Source organism: Olea europaea, chromosome 11 (genome assembly GCF_002742605.1).
Source record: "Olea europaea var. sylvestris chromosome 11, O_europaea_v1, whole genome shotgun sequence".
Taxonomy (NCBI): domain Eukaryota; kingdom Viridiplantae; phylum Streptophyta; class Magnoliopsida; order Lamiales; family Oleaceae; genus Olea; species Olea europaea.
In genome coordinates this window covers 13,223,401-13,242,184 of record NC_036247.1, presented here as the reverse complement: position 1 = coordinate 13,242,184, position 18,784 = coordinate 13,223,401, and the positions used below count along the sequence as shown (strand labels likewise).

General features: G+C 33.5%; 1 protein-coding gene, 1 long non-coding RNA gene and 1 pseudogene across 3 annotated transcripts; 2 read left to right on the top strand and 1 right to left on the bottom strand.

Annotated features, from left to right (window-relative positions):
- Positions 1-5,452: 5,452 nt before the first annotated feature.
- On the bottom strand, positions 5,453-7,522 carry LOC111403459. Its single transcript, XR_002704477.1, has 3 exons — positions 7,345-7,522; positions 6,349-6,408; positions 5,453-5,613 (listed from the first exon to the last, which is right to left on the bottom strand). It is a non-coding gene; the product is annotated as an uncharacterized LOC111403459 (long non-coding RNA).
- Positions 7,523-8,731: 1,209 nt separating this feature from the next.
- On the top strand, positions 8,732-10,763 carry LOC111403457 (annotated as a pseudogene).
- Positions 10,764-10,937: 174 nt separating this feature from the next.
- LOC111403458 (probable serine/threonine-protein kinase PBL3) lies at positions 10,938-14,129 on the top strand. 2 transcript variants are annotated; one of them, XM_023031970.1, is made up of 6 exons: positions 10,938-11,338; positions 12,394-12,575; positions 12,669-12,804; positions 13,165-13,301; positions 13,428-13,551; positions 13,646-14,129. In XM_023031970.1, exons 1-6 carry the CDS (start codon positions 11,155-11,157, stop codon positions 13,930-13,932), a joined length of 1,050 nt encoding a protein of 349 aa, XP_022887738.1. In that variant the 5' UTR covers positions 10,938-11,154; the 3' UTR covers positions 13,933-14,129. The 2 variants fall into 2 exon arrangements, with proteins under 2 accessions (XP_022887738.1, XP_022887737.1); XM_023031969.1 differs by having other exon boundaries at positions 10,941-11,338; positions 12,274-12,575.
- The last annotated feature ends 4,655 nt before the right edge of the window (positions 14,130-18,784 follow it).

Genomic DNA, 18,784 nt, shown 5'->3' with positions numbered 1-18,784 from the left:
TAGAAAGGAAGTACTTATTCCCTCCAAAAGTACGGTGACTTTTCGACCTCTATAAATCTAAGTGGACATAGTCTAGGGGCCTAAAGGTGGTATAGGATCCTACTTCGAAGCTCACCCTATGTGACTTGCCCAACACACATGTTTTCCAAAATTCAAGAGGCTCGATCATATCTTTCCCTAGTAATTTTTGGTTACTTAGATACTTCGAACCCTTATTTCCTATGTGTCCCATTCTTTTGTGCCACAATTCAGATTTGTTTTCAGTTATGGTCAAAGATTTAGCATCTTGAAGAGCAACGTCCCTCCTATAAGATAGTACAATCCATTTCTTTTTGGCCCTTTACGATTACCAAAGATCCCTTCATAACTTTCAAAAAATTATTTTCAAACTTGAAAGAATATCCATCATCTTCAAGAATTCCGAATAAGATGAGGTTTCTTTTCAGGTTTGGTACATGTCTAACATTTTCAATTGCCTGATAATGCCATTATACATCCTGATGGAGACGTCACTAATACTAAGGACACTTTGAGTGCTATTATCACCCATATAGACTTCCCTAGGTTTAATATCTTTGTAGTTATTAAACCAAGATTTATTAGGACACATGTGGAATGTACACCACGAATCTAAGATCCAGTCCTTATCAACTTTTTCATTAGACACAATCATCACAAGGAAACTGTCTAATTCAGAAGACGACAGAATTATTTAATTCTCCATTATTTTGATCCTTTAATTTTTTCTTCCATTCAAAGCAATCTTGTTTAAAGTGGCCTAACTTCCCACAATGGCAACATTTTTTATTGATTTTATCTCTTGATTTAGACTTTCTGTTGTTGAAATTATTTTCTTTTTTCTCAAATCTTCCTCTTACAAATATACTTTCCTCTCTTGAACTTGTTTTAGATTCTCTCTTAACCTCCAATTCTTGATATTGTAAAGCATTAGTGACAATGGTTTGTGTTAGGTCATCTCTTGAGTATTTTATTGCATTCTTAATATCCTTATAGGAATCGGGTGGTGAATTAAGAAGGAGCACTGCAAGGTCCTCATCATCAAGTTTTTTATCATTATGAGCAAGGCTCTTAATGAGGATGTTAAATTCACTCAAATTAGTTTCCAAGTCCTTCTCCGTGTCCATTTTGAAACTAAATAGTTTCTCTAAAAGGTAAATATTATTAGGCAACGTCTTAGTCAGAAACAAGGCATCTAGTGCAATCCATAAGGCTCTAGGAGTTTTATGATCTTCATACTTGTCTTACTATGTTATCAGATAAGTGCAATATTATAGAACTGTATGTCATTTCATTCATCTTTAGAATTTCATTAGGCTTAGCTTTCAATTCAGTGAAAAAAATTTAGGATCATCTAGGATTTTAGCAACCCTTTGTTGGACCAATAGTCTCATTTTCTGCTTCCAAATGAAGAAATTTCCCTTTCCATCGAATTGTGACAATTCGACTTTCGAACCCATTGCACGTTCTGTAAAAGGGTGGCGTTACTCATAGACATAAGTGATTGTAATATGAGAAATCACTTAAGTTGCAGAAAAAGTTTTTGAAAACAAGTTTTGCAATCAATGACAAGTAAGCTGATCACAAAATGAAAAAAGAACAATAATATGATATGCACAGACTCTAACAGCAACAAGAATAATCGATTTGAGATTTTTTCCCCACAGATGGTACGAATCAATCAACGCAAAAAACCAAAACCCTAAACGTGTTCCTATTCCAATTAAACAATTTATTCAATTCTTGAATAAATGAAATCATATTCACAGATTCACATATGCTATTTACATGCAAATCAAATACCGGAACTGTAATTGGAACAGTCCCACCAAAGTACTATGTATTAACAGTATTAATTTGACCTCCGATGCCTATTATAGGGCTAGAACATCAAACCCTAGCTTATAGGAACTCCGTTCAATTCAAATTATTGAATTGCACAGATCAAGAAACACATCAATATGACAAAAAACTTAATCGAATTCACAGACACCTTATCCACGCCTTACGAGGCTCTGATACTAGTTTGTTGGGATTTTCAACCCCAATATACGTAACAATCCAATCATGGTTGAGGTTGGAATTCAGAGGAAATGCGTGAACGATTGACCTGTGTTGGACGGATATGATAATCTCTTGATGATTAAAATCCTAGGTTTCACTAAATATATCACTATATCTTAATATCTTCTATGTAGAAATAGAAATTTGAGGTTCATGTCATTGATGTAATTTGATTACAGTAATAATTGTTGGTTGAATACTCCTGGCTCCTGCTTCTGTTGGTTTCTTGTTTGAATCTATTGATGTTCATAAATAGGCAGTACCTTTTTCTTGTTTACATGGAAGTATTCAAATGCAATATTTTCTTTAATAATAATAATAATAACAACAATAATAATACTAACCTCGAAAGAATGACCTAGGAGAATCAGAATTGTAAAGTAAAACTGGTCGACACAGTTCATTACCATGTACGACTAGGTCTTCATTAAATTTCTTAGATGAGCAATTTTTCATATTTATTGTTATTGAGTCGATTTGGATTTAAGAATGAATTTTTTTTTATTTTTTTTAATTACTTATAGATGTCCGAATTTATGTCATTGGCGCTTGATTCAGGTGTAAAATATTTCCACGACAGTCCAATATTCAAGTACAAACATGTATACATATGAATCAACACATACATAAAAATAGTTGTAGCTAAATTGTAAGTATTAAACAGGCTTAAATAAAGGAAGATATATTTTTATTACCTTTTTCACGAAGCATTAATTTGATGGCCGAACTAAGCAAACTGTGTTGTCAAGACATTTCCAAGATGCCTCCACAGAAAAGAAAATTGTAGAGTTCCCCCAAACACTTCAGAAGGCTAAATGGCTGCATTTTATCCAGTAGCCAAGGATCCCCATGAAGCGGTCAGGGGAACTCTAGGGTACACCTGATGTTAATTGACATTGCTACACGTTAAGCTATTGCCATTCACCAGTGATATTTATAATGCACTCAGACTAATGGAGGTCTCTTTGCACTTCGTCGGTTCATAGGTGTACAATAGGGTTCGTAAAACCATCCAGGACATTAGGATAGCAGGTAAGGATTCGATATCAAATTAGGTCAAGAAATGATAATAGAGACAAAAGCCCTCAGGCGATGAACCTGGACGGGAATGTGGGCAATATTGAAAAATGAGAATCTTGATAAATACTGTGTGGTCATCCCATATCATCTCCTCTATTGGAAACAGCTTTCTCCCGGATGGCGAGATTTCTGATATTCGTCGAAAAGCCAGCATTGAATCATTGACCATCACTTAATCCGGATTATGAGTTTGAGCCCGACTAACAGTTCAACCCATCGTCCAATAATCACCGAACTAAGTTACTAATTAAGCTATATATTTCCTGTTCCCCATCAATAAATGGCTGCATCTGCTTGTCTTGTATCTAGTTGCATGTAAACATATCTTAAATTAGTGCTTTATTGATTTATATTATATTTTGATGTCATTGTTACTCTAATTAATTTTGAAATTAATTGTTGAAGTGTAATGCCTGTCTATTAACCAGTCAACGTGCGCTTAATTATCCAATTATTAGATCATAAGTAAGGGAGCATTTACTAAGAATAAATGATCCTTTCTTAACCAAAGGATATCTAACCATCGACTTGCTAGGAATTATGCTTCATTTCTTATGTGACACAAAATACAGACCAGGTTCAAGTTAGAAAAGAATTGTAGTATTTCTCAGTATTTATCCATATATTCTGAGAGCACTTTTCAACTTTCAGCATCAAGTTTTATTTTCTTGATATTTATTTGACTCTTTACACCGATTACTTGTTACAATATAATGATTATGATGTGATTCGGTTTAAAATTCTAATGATAATTATTTTTATAATTCGAAACCAACATAATATGATGTGTTGTCCATGAAACCGGAGATCATTAGTTGATAAAAAAACCTCACATCTATTGATGAAAAGTACATATCCATGTCGACGTTCAACTTGTGTTGACTGAACTAAAGTTTGTCCTTGTAGCTTCAAATCTGCCTTGTGATAATAAAATCGTGACCTTTTAATAAATTATGTACACAATTTCACTTGACTATTTCAAGGGACAAAGGGAGATAGAATAACTAATTTCTTAAATAATTTACGTGGCAAATTAAAATTGTAATTGAAAATTTTGTTGGTTAAATATACATGCTATATAATTTTTGAGTATATAAACCTAATTTAGAATGCAGGTTAAATGACAAAAAAGGGAAGGTACAGAAAAAGTGAGTATAGCCTACACATGCATCTTTTCGCCCACCACTTTTTCAGCTCTCTTTTAATGGAGAATCCACACTCCAAACTTGTGATTTCTTCATTTATCCCACAGTTGCGACTAGGTTCGGGGGCTACTACGTACTTTCGTCTTCGAGTTTTCTTCCTCCATAAATAGTGACCAAAACTCAGTTCTTACGACATATACTAAGCTTGATCTATACATATACCCACAAACACATTATCATTTGATATTATATATTATATTATAAAGTGAAAGAAATATATATCTGAGTTAGTACAATGCATCAGGTTTCACCTTGAGTTCCCTTCAATCACTTCATTGCAAGTGTTCTCTTTGAAGAACAATACCTAGTACTGAAGTGTTTGGGGGAACTCGTGATGTTACTTGGTATGAACTAGAGAAATTATTGGAATTTATGATGGAAAATCACCGTATTTTTAAGTATTGCTACGTGCTATAGATTGTTGAATGATTGGATTCTCATGGTAACTTCCCCCTTTATTTACATTTATTAAGTTTGTGTTCGTATTTTCTAAAAATTTACTTATTATATTCAGACAAAGTCAAACATTTACTTTAGTCACGGTAAGCCATAGCATCTTCTTCTCTTTAGTGTACCTTATGGTTCCAAAATGGTAGAACATTAATAACTAGTACACATTTCTTAAGGTCCACTATTATTTCTCAAAAATGTTACTAATGATTTTAAATGAGTAGAGCTTAATGTCTATGTTATCTCTTGGTTTCTTCACATGTTAAACGTGAGTGTTCAGCACAAAGTGATAAACCTGGCTGAACACTTGAAATAGGACATTCAAACTGACACACCCCGTCCCGTGTAACACCAGTAGATCCGAACGTGGCATGCGCCGATAATAGATACCAACTAAAAGTCGGACCCACCATCAATACTACTACAAATACAATATATCACTTTTTATACATCATTTTTCTAACAAAATTTCGACATTATCTCCCCTGTAAACAGGACTAACCAACTTGTGATCAATTTCACATAAATCCCAAATTATAGCACAACACAATAAAGATAAGCCGAAATTTCCAATTTTACCAAGAAATAAAATGAAATATACATATGGATACATAATACATAGTGAACTTCATAACTATCTACAAGTGATGCAAAATCACATCTAGTCATGAACATGCGTCCCAAAATACTGACTACATATTCTATGAAGTGAGTCATACTAACAAACTCTGTCGTGTGGCTCTGACTCCAAAATCAAGGCTCAACTCTAAAAGATGCCCAGATTCTCAACTGTTGCCTGATACGGAAAAACGTGAAAAAATGTATGAATTGATAGCTCAGTGAGTGGAGAAATTCAAAATAAATGTACCTTTTCCATTTATACATTTTTATTGAAAATCAACTTCATATCATTTCATAATTCACAAGCTTTATAGCCAAAAAGTGAAATATTCACATAAAGTCATAAAAATATCATCTTACAATCATGATATAATATCAGCTCATAATCATGCTATAATCTCATCACATCAAACGTGCTGAAAATCCACCAAAAATGTACCCTCTGACTGAAATATTAATTCACCCCTCGAGCTAAGAACTTTTGCCACGGGCCTTTGGCCCCTCCGTAAACGAAAGTCGGTCTTAAAGACCTCTCATGATCAATTCTAGAACACGGTCAAGACCTCTCTGTGAACTATATGTACACGATCAAGACCAATATCAGGTTAAGACCCTCCGTATTGGATAGACCATGGCCAAGGCCCCTCTGTGAACTAGAAAAAGTATATAATTATGGGCACTTTTCTGGCCGATCTCAATATCGCATGTCTCACATACCAAACAAATCTTAATATCACATGGCTTACATAGCAAGTCACAAATATGCCATAAATAATCTTTGATATTTCACATGTATTATAATAAAAGAGATTTCCATAATAAGGATATAATTCGAACATATAATTGCACATACTTTGACAATATACTTAATTTATAAATATTTTAAAAATATTTATATTTTTCCACTCACAGAACTATGTAGGCCAAAATCAACTCGATTGGTACGCTCTTCCGATATCCGTATCGCCGCCTGAAATATGATATCATTTTTAAATCAATAATTAACTATTTTAAGAAATTTCATTAATTAAATAGGCTATACCCAAACTTAATTATTTCACGTTTAGGCGATTTCTAAAATCTCTTTAATTACTAAAACTAATTTTTCTTTCATTTTACTCAATTTCATAGTTTATTATACTTAACCCCTTCAATAAAATTGAATTTAATCTAACAACCTAACAACTATAAAATCAAACATAATCTTTCAATAAGTAACTTTTACTTACCTTTCAAAATTGAGAAATTCAAATCTAATAGTATAACTCACTTAATTTCTAACACGTTGACGAGTTTTCCGTTTTTTTTCCCCTCTTCTTTTCCATTTTTTTCCCTCTTTTTCCTTTCTCTTTTTCTCTCTTCTTCTTCTTTGTACCCTTTTTTTTTGTGTGTGTGTTGTGTGTTATTAATTTGGTTTGGGTGGAATTGGATTGATATCAATCCAATTCCACCGCCTCATTATACTATATTTTATTTTATTTTATTTTTTTGTTTGATTTTTCTTTTTTTTTTTCTTTTTAAAAAAAAAAAAAATTAATGTATTACACAAACCAGTAAGGAAGCTCAACAAAGGCTAATGGTAAATTGGAGGTCGTAGAAATAGAGAATTTGTGTTATAAAAATATAAATTAGATCGACCGAAAAACTTTAAAATATCATTACTCACAAAGGTTGGTTTGCATCTCACAACCCTAGCTAGCTGAACACCGTCTATGCTAAAAATTTAGGGATTGAACAGTGATGAAGTGCACCAGTTGAGAACTTATTCTCTTACTATTTTTGTATTTACCCATAAACCATCTTGTTCCATATATGAAAATATAAACCTCAAATTATCTCACATTATAAATATCCAAGCAACTTGATTATCGGATTAACATTGGTCAACCCTGTTGAGAAAAATTACCTGCGAAAACCCGAAATTATGTTCAGACACGTACAGAGAGAAAATTATGTGAGAGGGATCTTCAGGTAGCCAGATGTGTGTGCGTGAGAGCCAATTCATACACTTAGAGAAAGAAAGCAATTCTGGCACCGGTAGCAACGATAGAGAGAGAAATTTGTAGGGAGGGAAAGAAAAATTAGACCCGTGCAATAATGTGTTCTAACTTTGTATTGCGTGAGACTAGGCGAGCGTTTGAAGTTTGTATTTTCCTGCTTTGAATAATGAATTGATTTTCCTTACCAAATTGAAACCGTTGAGTTGAAACTGTTGGTTTGGGTTCACGTGGACCTGTAATTTTATTTTCCCTCAAACCGAACTAAACCGTTTCAAAATGGTTTGATTTAGATTTAGATTTTCAAAAATCGTACAAAACCAAACCGAACCGTTTAAATTTTTTTTAAGTAAAACATTAATTTTGTTAACTTAAAAATTTCACAGTTTTCGCTTTTCAGAAAAAAACCAATTTTGCAATACAAGTTACAACCATCCTATTGAAATAATCATAGAAAGTAAATTAGTTTCATCATTATTGGCCTATGGTTTAACAAGTTCACAATACATGTTCTCACTTGATATCTAAACTAAACTAAAATTATTTCAAAATCGTATGAAATGAAAAAAAAAAAAAAACATATATTTTCAACAATTCAAATCATAATTCAACAAAACTATGATAGCAAATCATGTCCAAAGTTTAAGAAACCCTAACGTAAACTCTTATTCCCTAACATTTAACGCTTGTCTGGCACTGCTGAACAAATCACTAGTTGCATTTGCCTGTTAGTCTGCTAAATTCTACTGAATTGTCTCTTTCTATCTTCTCTTTCGGTAAGTCTCAGATTCTCACTCAAGCCATGTTTTGTTGTTCTTTCTTTTATTTATTGTTTTTGAGCTTATTATACACTTGAGCTTACCAAAAACCATATGCAAAAGCGGTAAGCAATTTACTCTATATATTTTTTTGGGATGATCAAGTTATCCCATGTCTTTATTCTCTTTTTCCAGATTGCATGTTTGCTTGGATTGATTCAAGGTGCGAACTTTGTCTTAAAGCTTCTCATTTCTTTTTAATTTTGAACTGGGATACTAATTACTTGATGTAATTTTGTATCAATTTTCTTATTTACACACAGACACACATATATCCTTTTTGTATCGGGTTTGTCAACCCCCTTGCTGAATGTTTTCTCAATTCTCATCCTCTCCTTCATTGTTTTGTGTGCTCGGCTTAGCAATCCAGTATTGAGAGTGTTCCTACTCACATTCTCACTGCTTCGAAGCCAAGGTCTGGAACAACAGTGTCTGTGATGAAGAGGAATTCTCCAATAGAATTTTTAAAGAAGTGGTGATGGATATGAAGTATGCCGATGAGGCTTGGAAAATTCTGGATCATGCCTTTCACACGATTTACAACTGCGATTATAGTGACCTCATCTTCGAAGAACTCTACAGGTAATATATATATATATACATATATATACATATATATATATACACATATATATACATATATATATATATATGTGTGTGTATGTATGTATGTATGTATGTATGTATGTATGTATATGTATTTTTTAATCTGAATTCCAAACCTTGATATGAGGTAACACGTGTATTACAAATTATTTTTAAGCTCTGATGTGAATTTTTTTCCATGGATTCAGAAATGCTTTCAATATGGTGTTAAGTGGATATGGAGAGACTTTATTCTGGACTTGTGTCAACACCGACATTCCACCTCCAAGAGATGTGTAGATGTATAGAAGCTGCCCATGATGGTTCATAATACGAAATGGGCTATTCATAATAGAGCACTTACAACGATCCGTAACATATTGGCCTATATCACATATGGATAGGACTTTCATTCCGAGACAGAACCCCCATTCACGAGCTGGTGAGAAATACAATTAAAATGCTAATAGATTTAGGACCTTCAGTGTACCAAGAAGACTATGAGGTATCTTTTCTTAAAAGTCTCAGCTGATTTTTATGGGGCATAGTCTGAGGAATATATCGAGTGCAGTGAATGTGGGGACTATCTGAAGAAAGCTGAAACACGCCTGGACGAAGAAGTAAAGAGAGTATCAAACTACTTGGACTCAACGAGCGAAGCCAAGATAACAAATGTTGTAGAGAAGGAGATGATTTCCAATCACATGCTTAGACTACACATGAAGAACTCAGGCTTAGTAAAGATGATTCTTGATGAAAAAAATGAAGATTTGGGAAGAATGTATAGCTTATTTGGCAGGGTTCCTAATGGTCTTTCTACAATCCGAGATGTAATGACATCTCACATCAGAAATACTGGTGAACAACTTATTACTGATCCTGAGAAATTGAAGAACCCTGTGGAATTTGTTGACTCCTTACTTGAGAAAAGGAATAAGTACGATACAATCATAAGATCTGCATTCAACAATAGACGATATCTTCCAGAATGCATTGAACTCTTCTTTTGAATATTTCATCAATTTGAATCCTCGTTTGCCTGAGTGTATCATTGTTTGTTGATCATAAACCGTGCAAAGGATTTGAAGGAGTGAAAGAGGACGATGTTGAGATAATTCTTGACAAAGTGATAATGTTGTTACATTTCCTTCAGGAGAAAGACAGATTTGAGAAACACTATAAACAACATTTGGCAAAGCGGCTCTCGTCAGGAAAAAAAGTTTTTGAAAATGCTAAGAGAAGTCTGACTGTTAAACTGAAGACTGAATTAGAGGGATGTTTACAGACATTAAGATCTCCGAGGATGCAATTCGGGCGCTTTATGCAGCCTACAGTGTAGAGTTAAGAAGTGGCAGTGGGGTCGTCGTGCATAAATCTGAGTCTGAAATATTTACAAACAAGACAGAGGGTGGAGGAGGACAGGAAGCTCCAGATCCAGGACTCTATTGTAAGAATATCGAAATCTAGGAGGGTAAAATCTCACATCAAAGCTGATGTAACAAAGCAATTGTAATCTCGTTCGTTGACAAAACTTGGGGAGATTACCAGAGACAATTATACCAATACCTTTATTGAAGAAATAACTTCAACAATTACTTGTTTTCAGCCGAACTTTTGTAATGGAACACTAGAATTTTAATTTCTGCAAGTATCTTTCTATGAAATGAATTTCTGTCTTCCAGTTCTCTGCATTGGCCAGTGGGTTAATTTCCTTGAGGTGCTTACCATTGTTCATTTGAATGATGCATCTCTTTTCTTCATCCTGAATCTAACTCTTCTCCTGTCTTGGGTCAATAGGTAGGAAATTATTGGTTACCTTATTTCCTTTCACCCCATAGAGAAGTTTCATGATTACTGTTGAGGTAAAAGTTTGAGGTAGCGTCATTTAGGACTCAACTTTATTCCTTTTGTGTTATTACTCAAGATTCAAACTTGACGCATAGGAAAAGGGAGAAAAAAAGGCTCTGCTTGCTCCAGGACTTCAATGTACTGGGCTAGTATCTTATAAAAAAGGAATTTAATGTAATTTCCACTTATTTTAAAAGGCACTGAAGCAGCAACTTCCTTGAATTTTCTCCCCTGCTTCATTAGGATTTTCATGTCGGCATTACGAGACCTTATCAACTTTTAGGCCAGTAAAATAAGATATCGTGTTTAATTACTTAAAAGGCTCTGACGGAGCAATTTCCTTGCATTTTCTCCCCTGCTTCATCAGGCCTTTCATGACAGCATTATGAGACCTTAGATTTCATAAAATACCTTACGGTTGTCGTAAACTTTATTTTGACAACACAATCTTAATAGAGGAAGTTAGCAATGGGTAGAATCTACGACAATTGGGAGAGACTGGTTGAAGCAACATTGCGGAAAGAGAAGCTTCGGGAACTTGCTCGTGCCCCCAGTCTCAGCTCTGTTTCATCGGATTTTAGTTCTAGATTCAGTTGCAATTCTCCTTTTCATGATCCGGCCATTAACAATTTTTGGGGTCTTGATCTCGAAGGTATGCATCTCCTATGCTATTTTGTTATAGTGAAACAAGTCTTAATTTGAGGCTATACTATCTACAAAATATAACCAAGAAATGAAATGTGGAGTAGATCTAAACAAATTCTTACCCAGAATCACGAAATTGAAAACAAAGCCTACATAAAAAAAATAATAATAATAATACGTAAATAATTTTTAAAAAAAGAAAAGAAAAAGAAAACCTAATAAACTAGAATCAAGAAAAGAACCCAAAATTGAAATTTACAGAAAAGGGGAATAAATTCTCACTCAAATGAAGAAATCTGAAAACCCTTTGGGAGTAAAATCCTTCAATGTTTTATGCCTGAGATTTTAAAGGGGAAATGAAAAAATGGTGGTTAACGTAGTCACGGACATTGCATAGGTATACATTCTCTGATTATTTCGTTAAAGATTGCAACTTCCTTTTATATCTTTGAATTACAATATGTACTATTCCATTGTCCCCAATTTTTTTAAAGAATTGCTATGCTTCCTGTTTACTTGGATAGATGGAAGATACGAAGTTTGGCTTCTACAGCTTGCGTACAATTTTTCTTTTTATGTGGGTTTGTCTTAATGCTAATTTTTTATGAGATTCAACACAGATTGTACATCTTGAAACCAAGGGAATTTTGGGACTCCTTGTTTCTTTGAGAGCTGATAAAAACTTTTACTAGTTACATAGTATAATTATTACGGTCGCAAATATGTACATGTAGAGTACTTCTTACTGTTGCAAATATGTACATGTAGAGAAGTAGTAAATTCTTATTGTTTATTGTTTATGCAAGTGAAACTCATAGATTCATGTTTATGTTTTCGATTATAAATTTGCAAAATTATCTGCTACAATTATTGTATTTTTTCCACCCATTCTGTAAAATTTCCCAAGCTTCAAGAATTCTCAGTAATTCAATAACTCTTCAGCTTCTTCCAGCCCAAGCATTCCGTTTTATAGTAGAGAAAGCACTGTTGAAAGCCTTCCTACTCCAATATCTACGGAAGAGATATTGCTGCCACCTAATGCTAAGTCCATTTCTTTCATAGAGTTAAAGAAGGCGACCAAAGAGTTTCGATCTGACAGACTTTTAGGGGAAGGAGCATTTGGTTCTGTTTATAAGGGATGGATCAACGAGCACACTCTTACAGCTGCAAGGCCAGGATATGGAATGGCCATTGCTGTCAAGAAGTGGAATCCCCATAGTGTGTTTGGGTTCAACGAATGGTTGGTAGGTTCTTGATGTTGTTGTAGTATGTCTTATGGCTTAATTATGCAAAACTCTTTTCACAGGGTGTTTTATTAACAACCTAATATTTTTCAGACGGAAGTGAATTATCTGTCACGACTTCATCATCCAAACTTGATTAAACTTATTGGGCACTGCCATGATGTTGACAACTTTCTGTTGGTGTATGAGTTCATGCTGAAAGGAAGCCTAGACAATCACTTGTACCAAAGTAGGTAGCACTGAGAAAACTTCTATTTTGATGGTATAGGCTTTTCAACGTTTCTGTCCATCCATTGAACAAATGTTAAATATGTCTCCATTGTCATATTAATTACTTTAAATATGTAAGAGTACATGAAAGTATTACCTTACTGTACCTGATATATGCAATTTTCAGTTTCTTCCAGGAACCCAATTGGTTCACTCTTTACCACAATTTACTCCACAGTTAACAATGTATTATCAATTGAATCTCTAAGATTATATGTGAATAATAGGATCATGTACCAGTCCTCTGAAAACTTTGAAACTCATTGGCAAATAAATCTTCAAACAATGGTTAACATTGGATATTGAATTTTTTTTGCAGGTGGGCATCAGTTTCTTTCTTGGGATACAAGAATTAAGGTGGCTGTTGGTGCAGCTAGAGGCCTTTCTTTCTTGCACGACACTGAAAACCAAGTGATACATCGAGATTTTCACTCTGCTCATATTCTTCTGGATGAGGTTGTTTTATTAAATCTAGTCGCTTTGTCTTATTGAATTGATCTTCATGATAAAGTATTTGTATTCGTTTGCATACTGAAACTAATAGCCTTATTGCATTATGGGGGATCATACTCTGAGATGCAGGAGTTTAATGCCAAGTTGTCCGGAATCAATTTGGCTAAAGACAGGCAAACTGGTGATATGACTCACATGTCCACTCGAGTTATGGGTACAAATGGCTATGCTGCACCAGAGTACATAGCTACAGGTTCAACAAATTGGGTGCTTCTTTTCCACTAGTTTGCACTTTAAAATGCTCATCATTATTAATTTAGTTGCACTAAATCCTTGTGGATGAACAGGTCATTTGACTGAAAAGTGTGATGTATATAGTTTTGGGGTTGTTTTGCTGGAATTACTATCTGGACGCCGGGCTATTGATATGAGCAAAACTGATGGAACACACAATCTGATGGAATATTTGTCTAACAAGAGCAGAGTGTCTCGATTTATGGACACTAAATTGGAGGGCAAATACCCTCAGAAAGAAGCACTAATTGTTGCAACCCTTGCATTGCACTGCTTAAGCAATGATCCAAAAACCAGGCCGAGCATGGCAGAGGTATTAGCCACACTGGAACAACTTTAAGGTCCATCTGAGAGTGAAAAAAAATCAAGATTCTTCTAAATCCATTTTGTTTATAAGTAATAAAAAAAAAAAAAATCTGAATATGACACCTTTGGTGTCTCTTTTAATCATAGCAAAATCAGGTGTAAATGATGCAAGATTAGTTGGAGTAATTATTGGCGAAACGTTATCCTTATCAGTTAAAAGTTACTTTCCTCTGTTATTGTTCTAAATAGTGTTGAACTGTTGATTGTATGTATTTCTCGTATATATGGATGCTCAATATGATGACGTGTTTGACAGTGGCTTCAAAAGTTTGTGAAGATAGGAGAAATTGCTAGAATCATGCTATGTATACATGCAATTTTGCCATATTTGTTTACAGGGTGAAACTTGACATTATTTTATTGGGAATTGGCTAAAAAATAAGAAAAGAAAAAATTCCAACCACACAGGGATGCTAGCTCAGCACCTGTACATCTCCTGTACAAAATTTCAATGTATAGGGGAGTTGCCCAGATTGCTAGGGACCTATGGTGTAAGATTAGTTGGAAAGATGCATTATTTTTCTTAATCCAGAACCCGTTTCTTTTCCTGTCTTGGAATTTTTTCAATTGTCATGTTCTGTCTTATCAAAATTGAGTACCAGTGACCAAAATGGTATAAGAAGCTGGTGGATCAGAATTTTCTTTTATGTATTTGTTTTTCTGTTCTATGTTTTCATATGAATTTAATTAACAAGGAATGTAACAGGTGGGAGAAAAGAAAAAAGAAAAAATCTTTATTTTTAATGAAAAAATAGCATAGTGGCCCTTACAATTATCTAAAGTAAATTATAATGATCATAATTTATAAGTAAAATTTCTTACTTATAAGTAAAAAATAATTTATAAGACAATAATATATTCATAGTATAAATAATGTTGGAGAAGAGAGATATTTAATGATATTTGAAGGATTTACTAATATTGGAGAATACTATGGCACAATCACGTCTTGGAAGATTTCCATAATTCGTTATTCTCTTTCCTTCATTGACTTATTCTTAATAAGGCAACCTTGATATAATGCGACTATATATATTTTATTTTAAGCTCCAAATATAAGTGAATATATACAAGCTCTCTCTTCTCCCGTAAATGTAGGTTGCTACACTGGTGTTGAAGCATGTAATCATTTGTGTTCTTTTTTAGTTTATTGAATTCTTCATGGTAATATAGCGGATTTGTTGTTTCGGTCCATTGCTATTCAAACCAAATCTGTTCTAAAATTTAGAAACGTTTCACAATCTCCAAGAAAACAGTTTTTTTTTAGCTTTGTGTGACCTCTACGGAAATGGCTGTATCTTGCAAACCGTAACTCGGAATTACGAAAGGTCGGTGCCGTTGGATTTGTATCTTCCGGGCTATTTTTGACAATGTTTAGTGGGTTAAAATCATCTTCAAAGTCAGCTGTTTACGTTTTTCAATTTTCTGTTTCGCGTTTTTTGGCCTCTGATTATTTGTTTTTCAATTTACAATGATTGAGAAAGTAATTAATCCATCTGTAACAATGGAGAATGATGTTAATTTCGGATGGAAGTTATCTGTCATTCCTTTGAATGGTATAAATTATATATCATGGTCAAGAGTTGTCTCTTGATGGAAAGAAAAAGTTGGGTTTCATCAATGTCACTTTTTCCTATCCAGATTCTACAAATCCAACATATGAAGGATGGATATCGAATGATCAACTTGTTCGTTCTTGGCTTCTAAATTCAATGGAAGTGCATATTGTTAAAATCTTCACTTTTTTCAGACTCGGCGGAAGAGTTGTTGAAATCTGTTGAGGAACTTTATGGAAACTAAAATAATGCCGCTAGAATATTTGAATTGAAACGGGAAATTATTGCTGCTGAGCAAGGAGATAAGCCATTCATCGAACACATTGGTAATCTAAAGAAGATGTGGGATGAATTGAGTATGTATCGTTCACATACGACCGATGCAAAAATCTTACTAAAAAAGGCTGAAGAAGATAAGATATTTTCTTTGTTGAGTAGTTTGAGACCAGAGTATGAGAATCTTTAGAATTATATCCTTATGAGTCCTATAGTTCCATCATTTTCGAGTGTGTGTGCAACTATGCAATGAGAAGAAACTCGAAAAAAGGCAATGAATTCAGAATTAAAGAATATAGCCGAGTCTTCTGCTCTTACCGTTAAAAGAGATGAAAAATAGAGAAAATTTCAGAACAAGAAAAGACGAGAAGCTCCCAAATGTGACCACTGTCAAAAGCTAGGACACTTTAAGGATCATTGTTGGAAACTTCATCCTCATCTTAAGCCATCCACTATGAAAGGAGAAAACAGGGAAGGTGCTGCTGTTGCTAATACTACCATTTCAATAAATCAATTGGCCCAAATTCTACAACAACTCGGTCATCCTGGTCCTTCTACTCCAAAAGATTCGACTCCTTCTAGCACTCACGTCTCCGGTAACCTTGAAGCTTATTTCTCTTCGTGTACATCTAAACATTTGAATACTTGGATTATTGATTCGGGTGCTATAGATCATATGGCAAATGATGTAGCATCTTTGAGAGATTTCTCAAAAAATTTATTTAAACATGTTCTTTTAGTTGCTAATGGTACATCAGTTCTTGTTTGTGGATCTGGAAAGTTTAATTTTTTCCTGGTCTTCCTAGTTCGGATGCACTGGTGATTCCTTCATTTCCAACTCAACTTCTTTCCATTGGAAAAGTAACTAACTCTTTAAATTGCAATGTTATCTTTTCTCCTAATGATGTTATATTTCAGGATCGAACTTTGGAGAAGAAGATTGGTGAAGGTGTATACTCACATGGACTTTATCTGTTGAAACCATTCAGTGCCACTTCTCTTAATAGTGCTATGCTAGAAAATTATATTGTGCATCAAAGATTTGGACATCCTTCTAGTCATGTTTTATTTTTATTTTTTGTTTTCATCTATGTCTTTTGGAACACATGTTTGTGACATTTGTCAGTTTTCCAAACAAGTTCGTCTACCATTTAATAATTCGTCATCTATGTCTGTTAAACCTTTTGGGTTAATTCATTTTGATTTATGGGGCTCATATCGAATTGATTCATATGATGGTTTTAAATATTTTGTGTTGTTTATTGATGATTATTTTCGTGCTACTTGGATTTATTTATTGAAATTTAAGAATGAAGTCTACTCTGTTTTTAAGGATTTTTATAGCATGGTGGCCACTCAATTTGATAGTAAAATCAAAGTTTTCCGTTCGGACAATGGAACTGAATTTGCAAAGGGTTCCGTTCCTGCCTTCCTTCGCGATAAGGGCATTATTCATCAGACTAGTTCTATTAATACACCCCAACAAAATGAAATGGTTGAAAGAAAAAATGGACATATTCTGGAGAGTACGAGAGCTCTCATGCTTCAAATGAATATTCACTTGATAAATAGGCTCCCAAGTCGTGTTATCCATTTTCAGTCACCATTGGAAGTCTTAAAAGGGAAAAAACCTAACGTGTCTCACCTCTGAGTATTTGGTTGTGTTTGTTATGTGCACCACCAGTCTTTGCATCGCAATAAACTTGATTCTCGTTCCATTCAATACATCTTTTTTGGATATTCTTCGACATAAAAAAGGATATGTATGCTGTAACGCCCCGAACTCTTTTTCATTATTATTGTTATTTTTAAATAAAAATGAGCTCGAGGTGCTACCAAAGCTCTTTTTTTTTTTTTTTTTTTTTTTTTTTTTTTAATTTAAGTGGAAACATAACTTTTTATTTTAGTGATCAAAATGTGGTCGACAATTCAATAACGACAAAATAATGATTTAAAATAAGATCTTGAAATACCCCATCTCAAACTGTAAATTAAAATTCAACATAAAGTGTCGAATGCTCGTACTCTAAGAAAAATATTAAATATCATGCATAAAAATTAAAATAATGATATTCTTTCAAATAGAATTTGACGATTATTTTTCTAGAAACTTTACTTGATGATCCCATAAGCATCACCAGTCAATCTTCTACATGACCCGTTCTAATATGAAAAGTATTGTAAGAGTGAATATTTTGAAAATACTCAGTAAAAATACGTGCATATTCTTATAACATGATATAAACACAATATGACATAAAATACCGACATGTCTTAAATTTAGAGCAAACTGGTCACGATTCTAACAGCTCAAGGAATTTCTTAAGAATCCCCATATCCCGTAGGATTTAATCATATTGACCCAAAGGTTCATCTTTAGGATTTAACTTTTTTTCTTTGACCTGTCGGTCGATCCCAAAGAATTTAACATATAATTTGACCCGAAAGCCTTATAGTATTTCATGCCAAATTTAGATAAATATCAAGGATAAGAATTTATCACTTGCACCATGTATTCTTACCTCCAAAGAAATTTCTGAATTATAGCTTTGCAAAATAAAATGATACTCCTTTTTCAGAATACGTGTGTCAGTGCGTGTAAACGTGAGAATGGTAGTTTTTGTGCGGTAAAATGAGAATTTTTTTCTTTCATATGATATATAAAGGTAATCACTTGTATTCTTATCTATTGCTGAAACGTCAAAAGTCAAGTTTGAATATTCAACTTATTAGTTAATATAATATTTATTTTCATCAGCCACGTCTCATCACTCTGACGGTTGGTCGTCAAATTCAAAAAAAAATTTATTAATTGTTCATTATCTAAATTAAATGAATGATTTATGTTTAATGTATATATATTAAATTATAAAACCATTTCAAATTCCGAAGTGCATGTACTAAAGTGAGGATATTTAGGTTTAGTTAAACATACAAATTTCCCTAACAATCATATATCACATATTTCTATATATATATATATATATATATATA

Excerpts from the sequence above, each read along its gene's own strand:
- LOC111403458 (XM_023031969.1), top strand. The coding sequence starts at position 11,155 with ATGGGTAGAATCTACGACAATTGGGAGAGACTGGTTGAAGCAACATTG. Across the intron at positions 11,339-12,273 it reads TTGGGGTCTTGATCTCGAAG|CTTCTTCCAGCCCAAGCATT; the intron begins GTATGCATCTCC and ends ATAACTCTTCAG. Across the intron at positions 13,552-13,645 it reads ACCAGAGTACATAGCTACAG|GTCATTTGACTGAAAAGTGT; the intron begins GTTCAACAAATT and ends GTGGATGAACAG.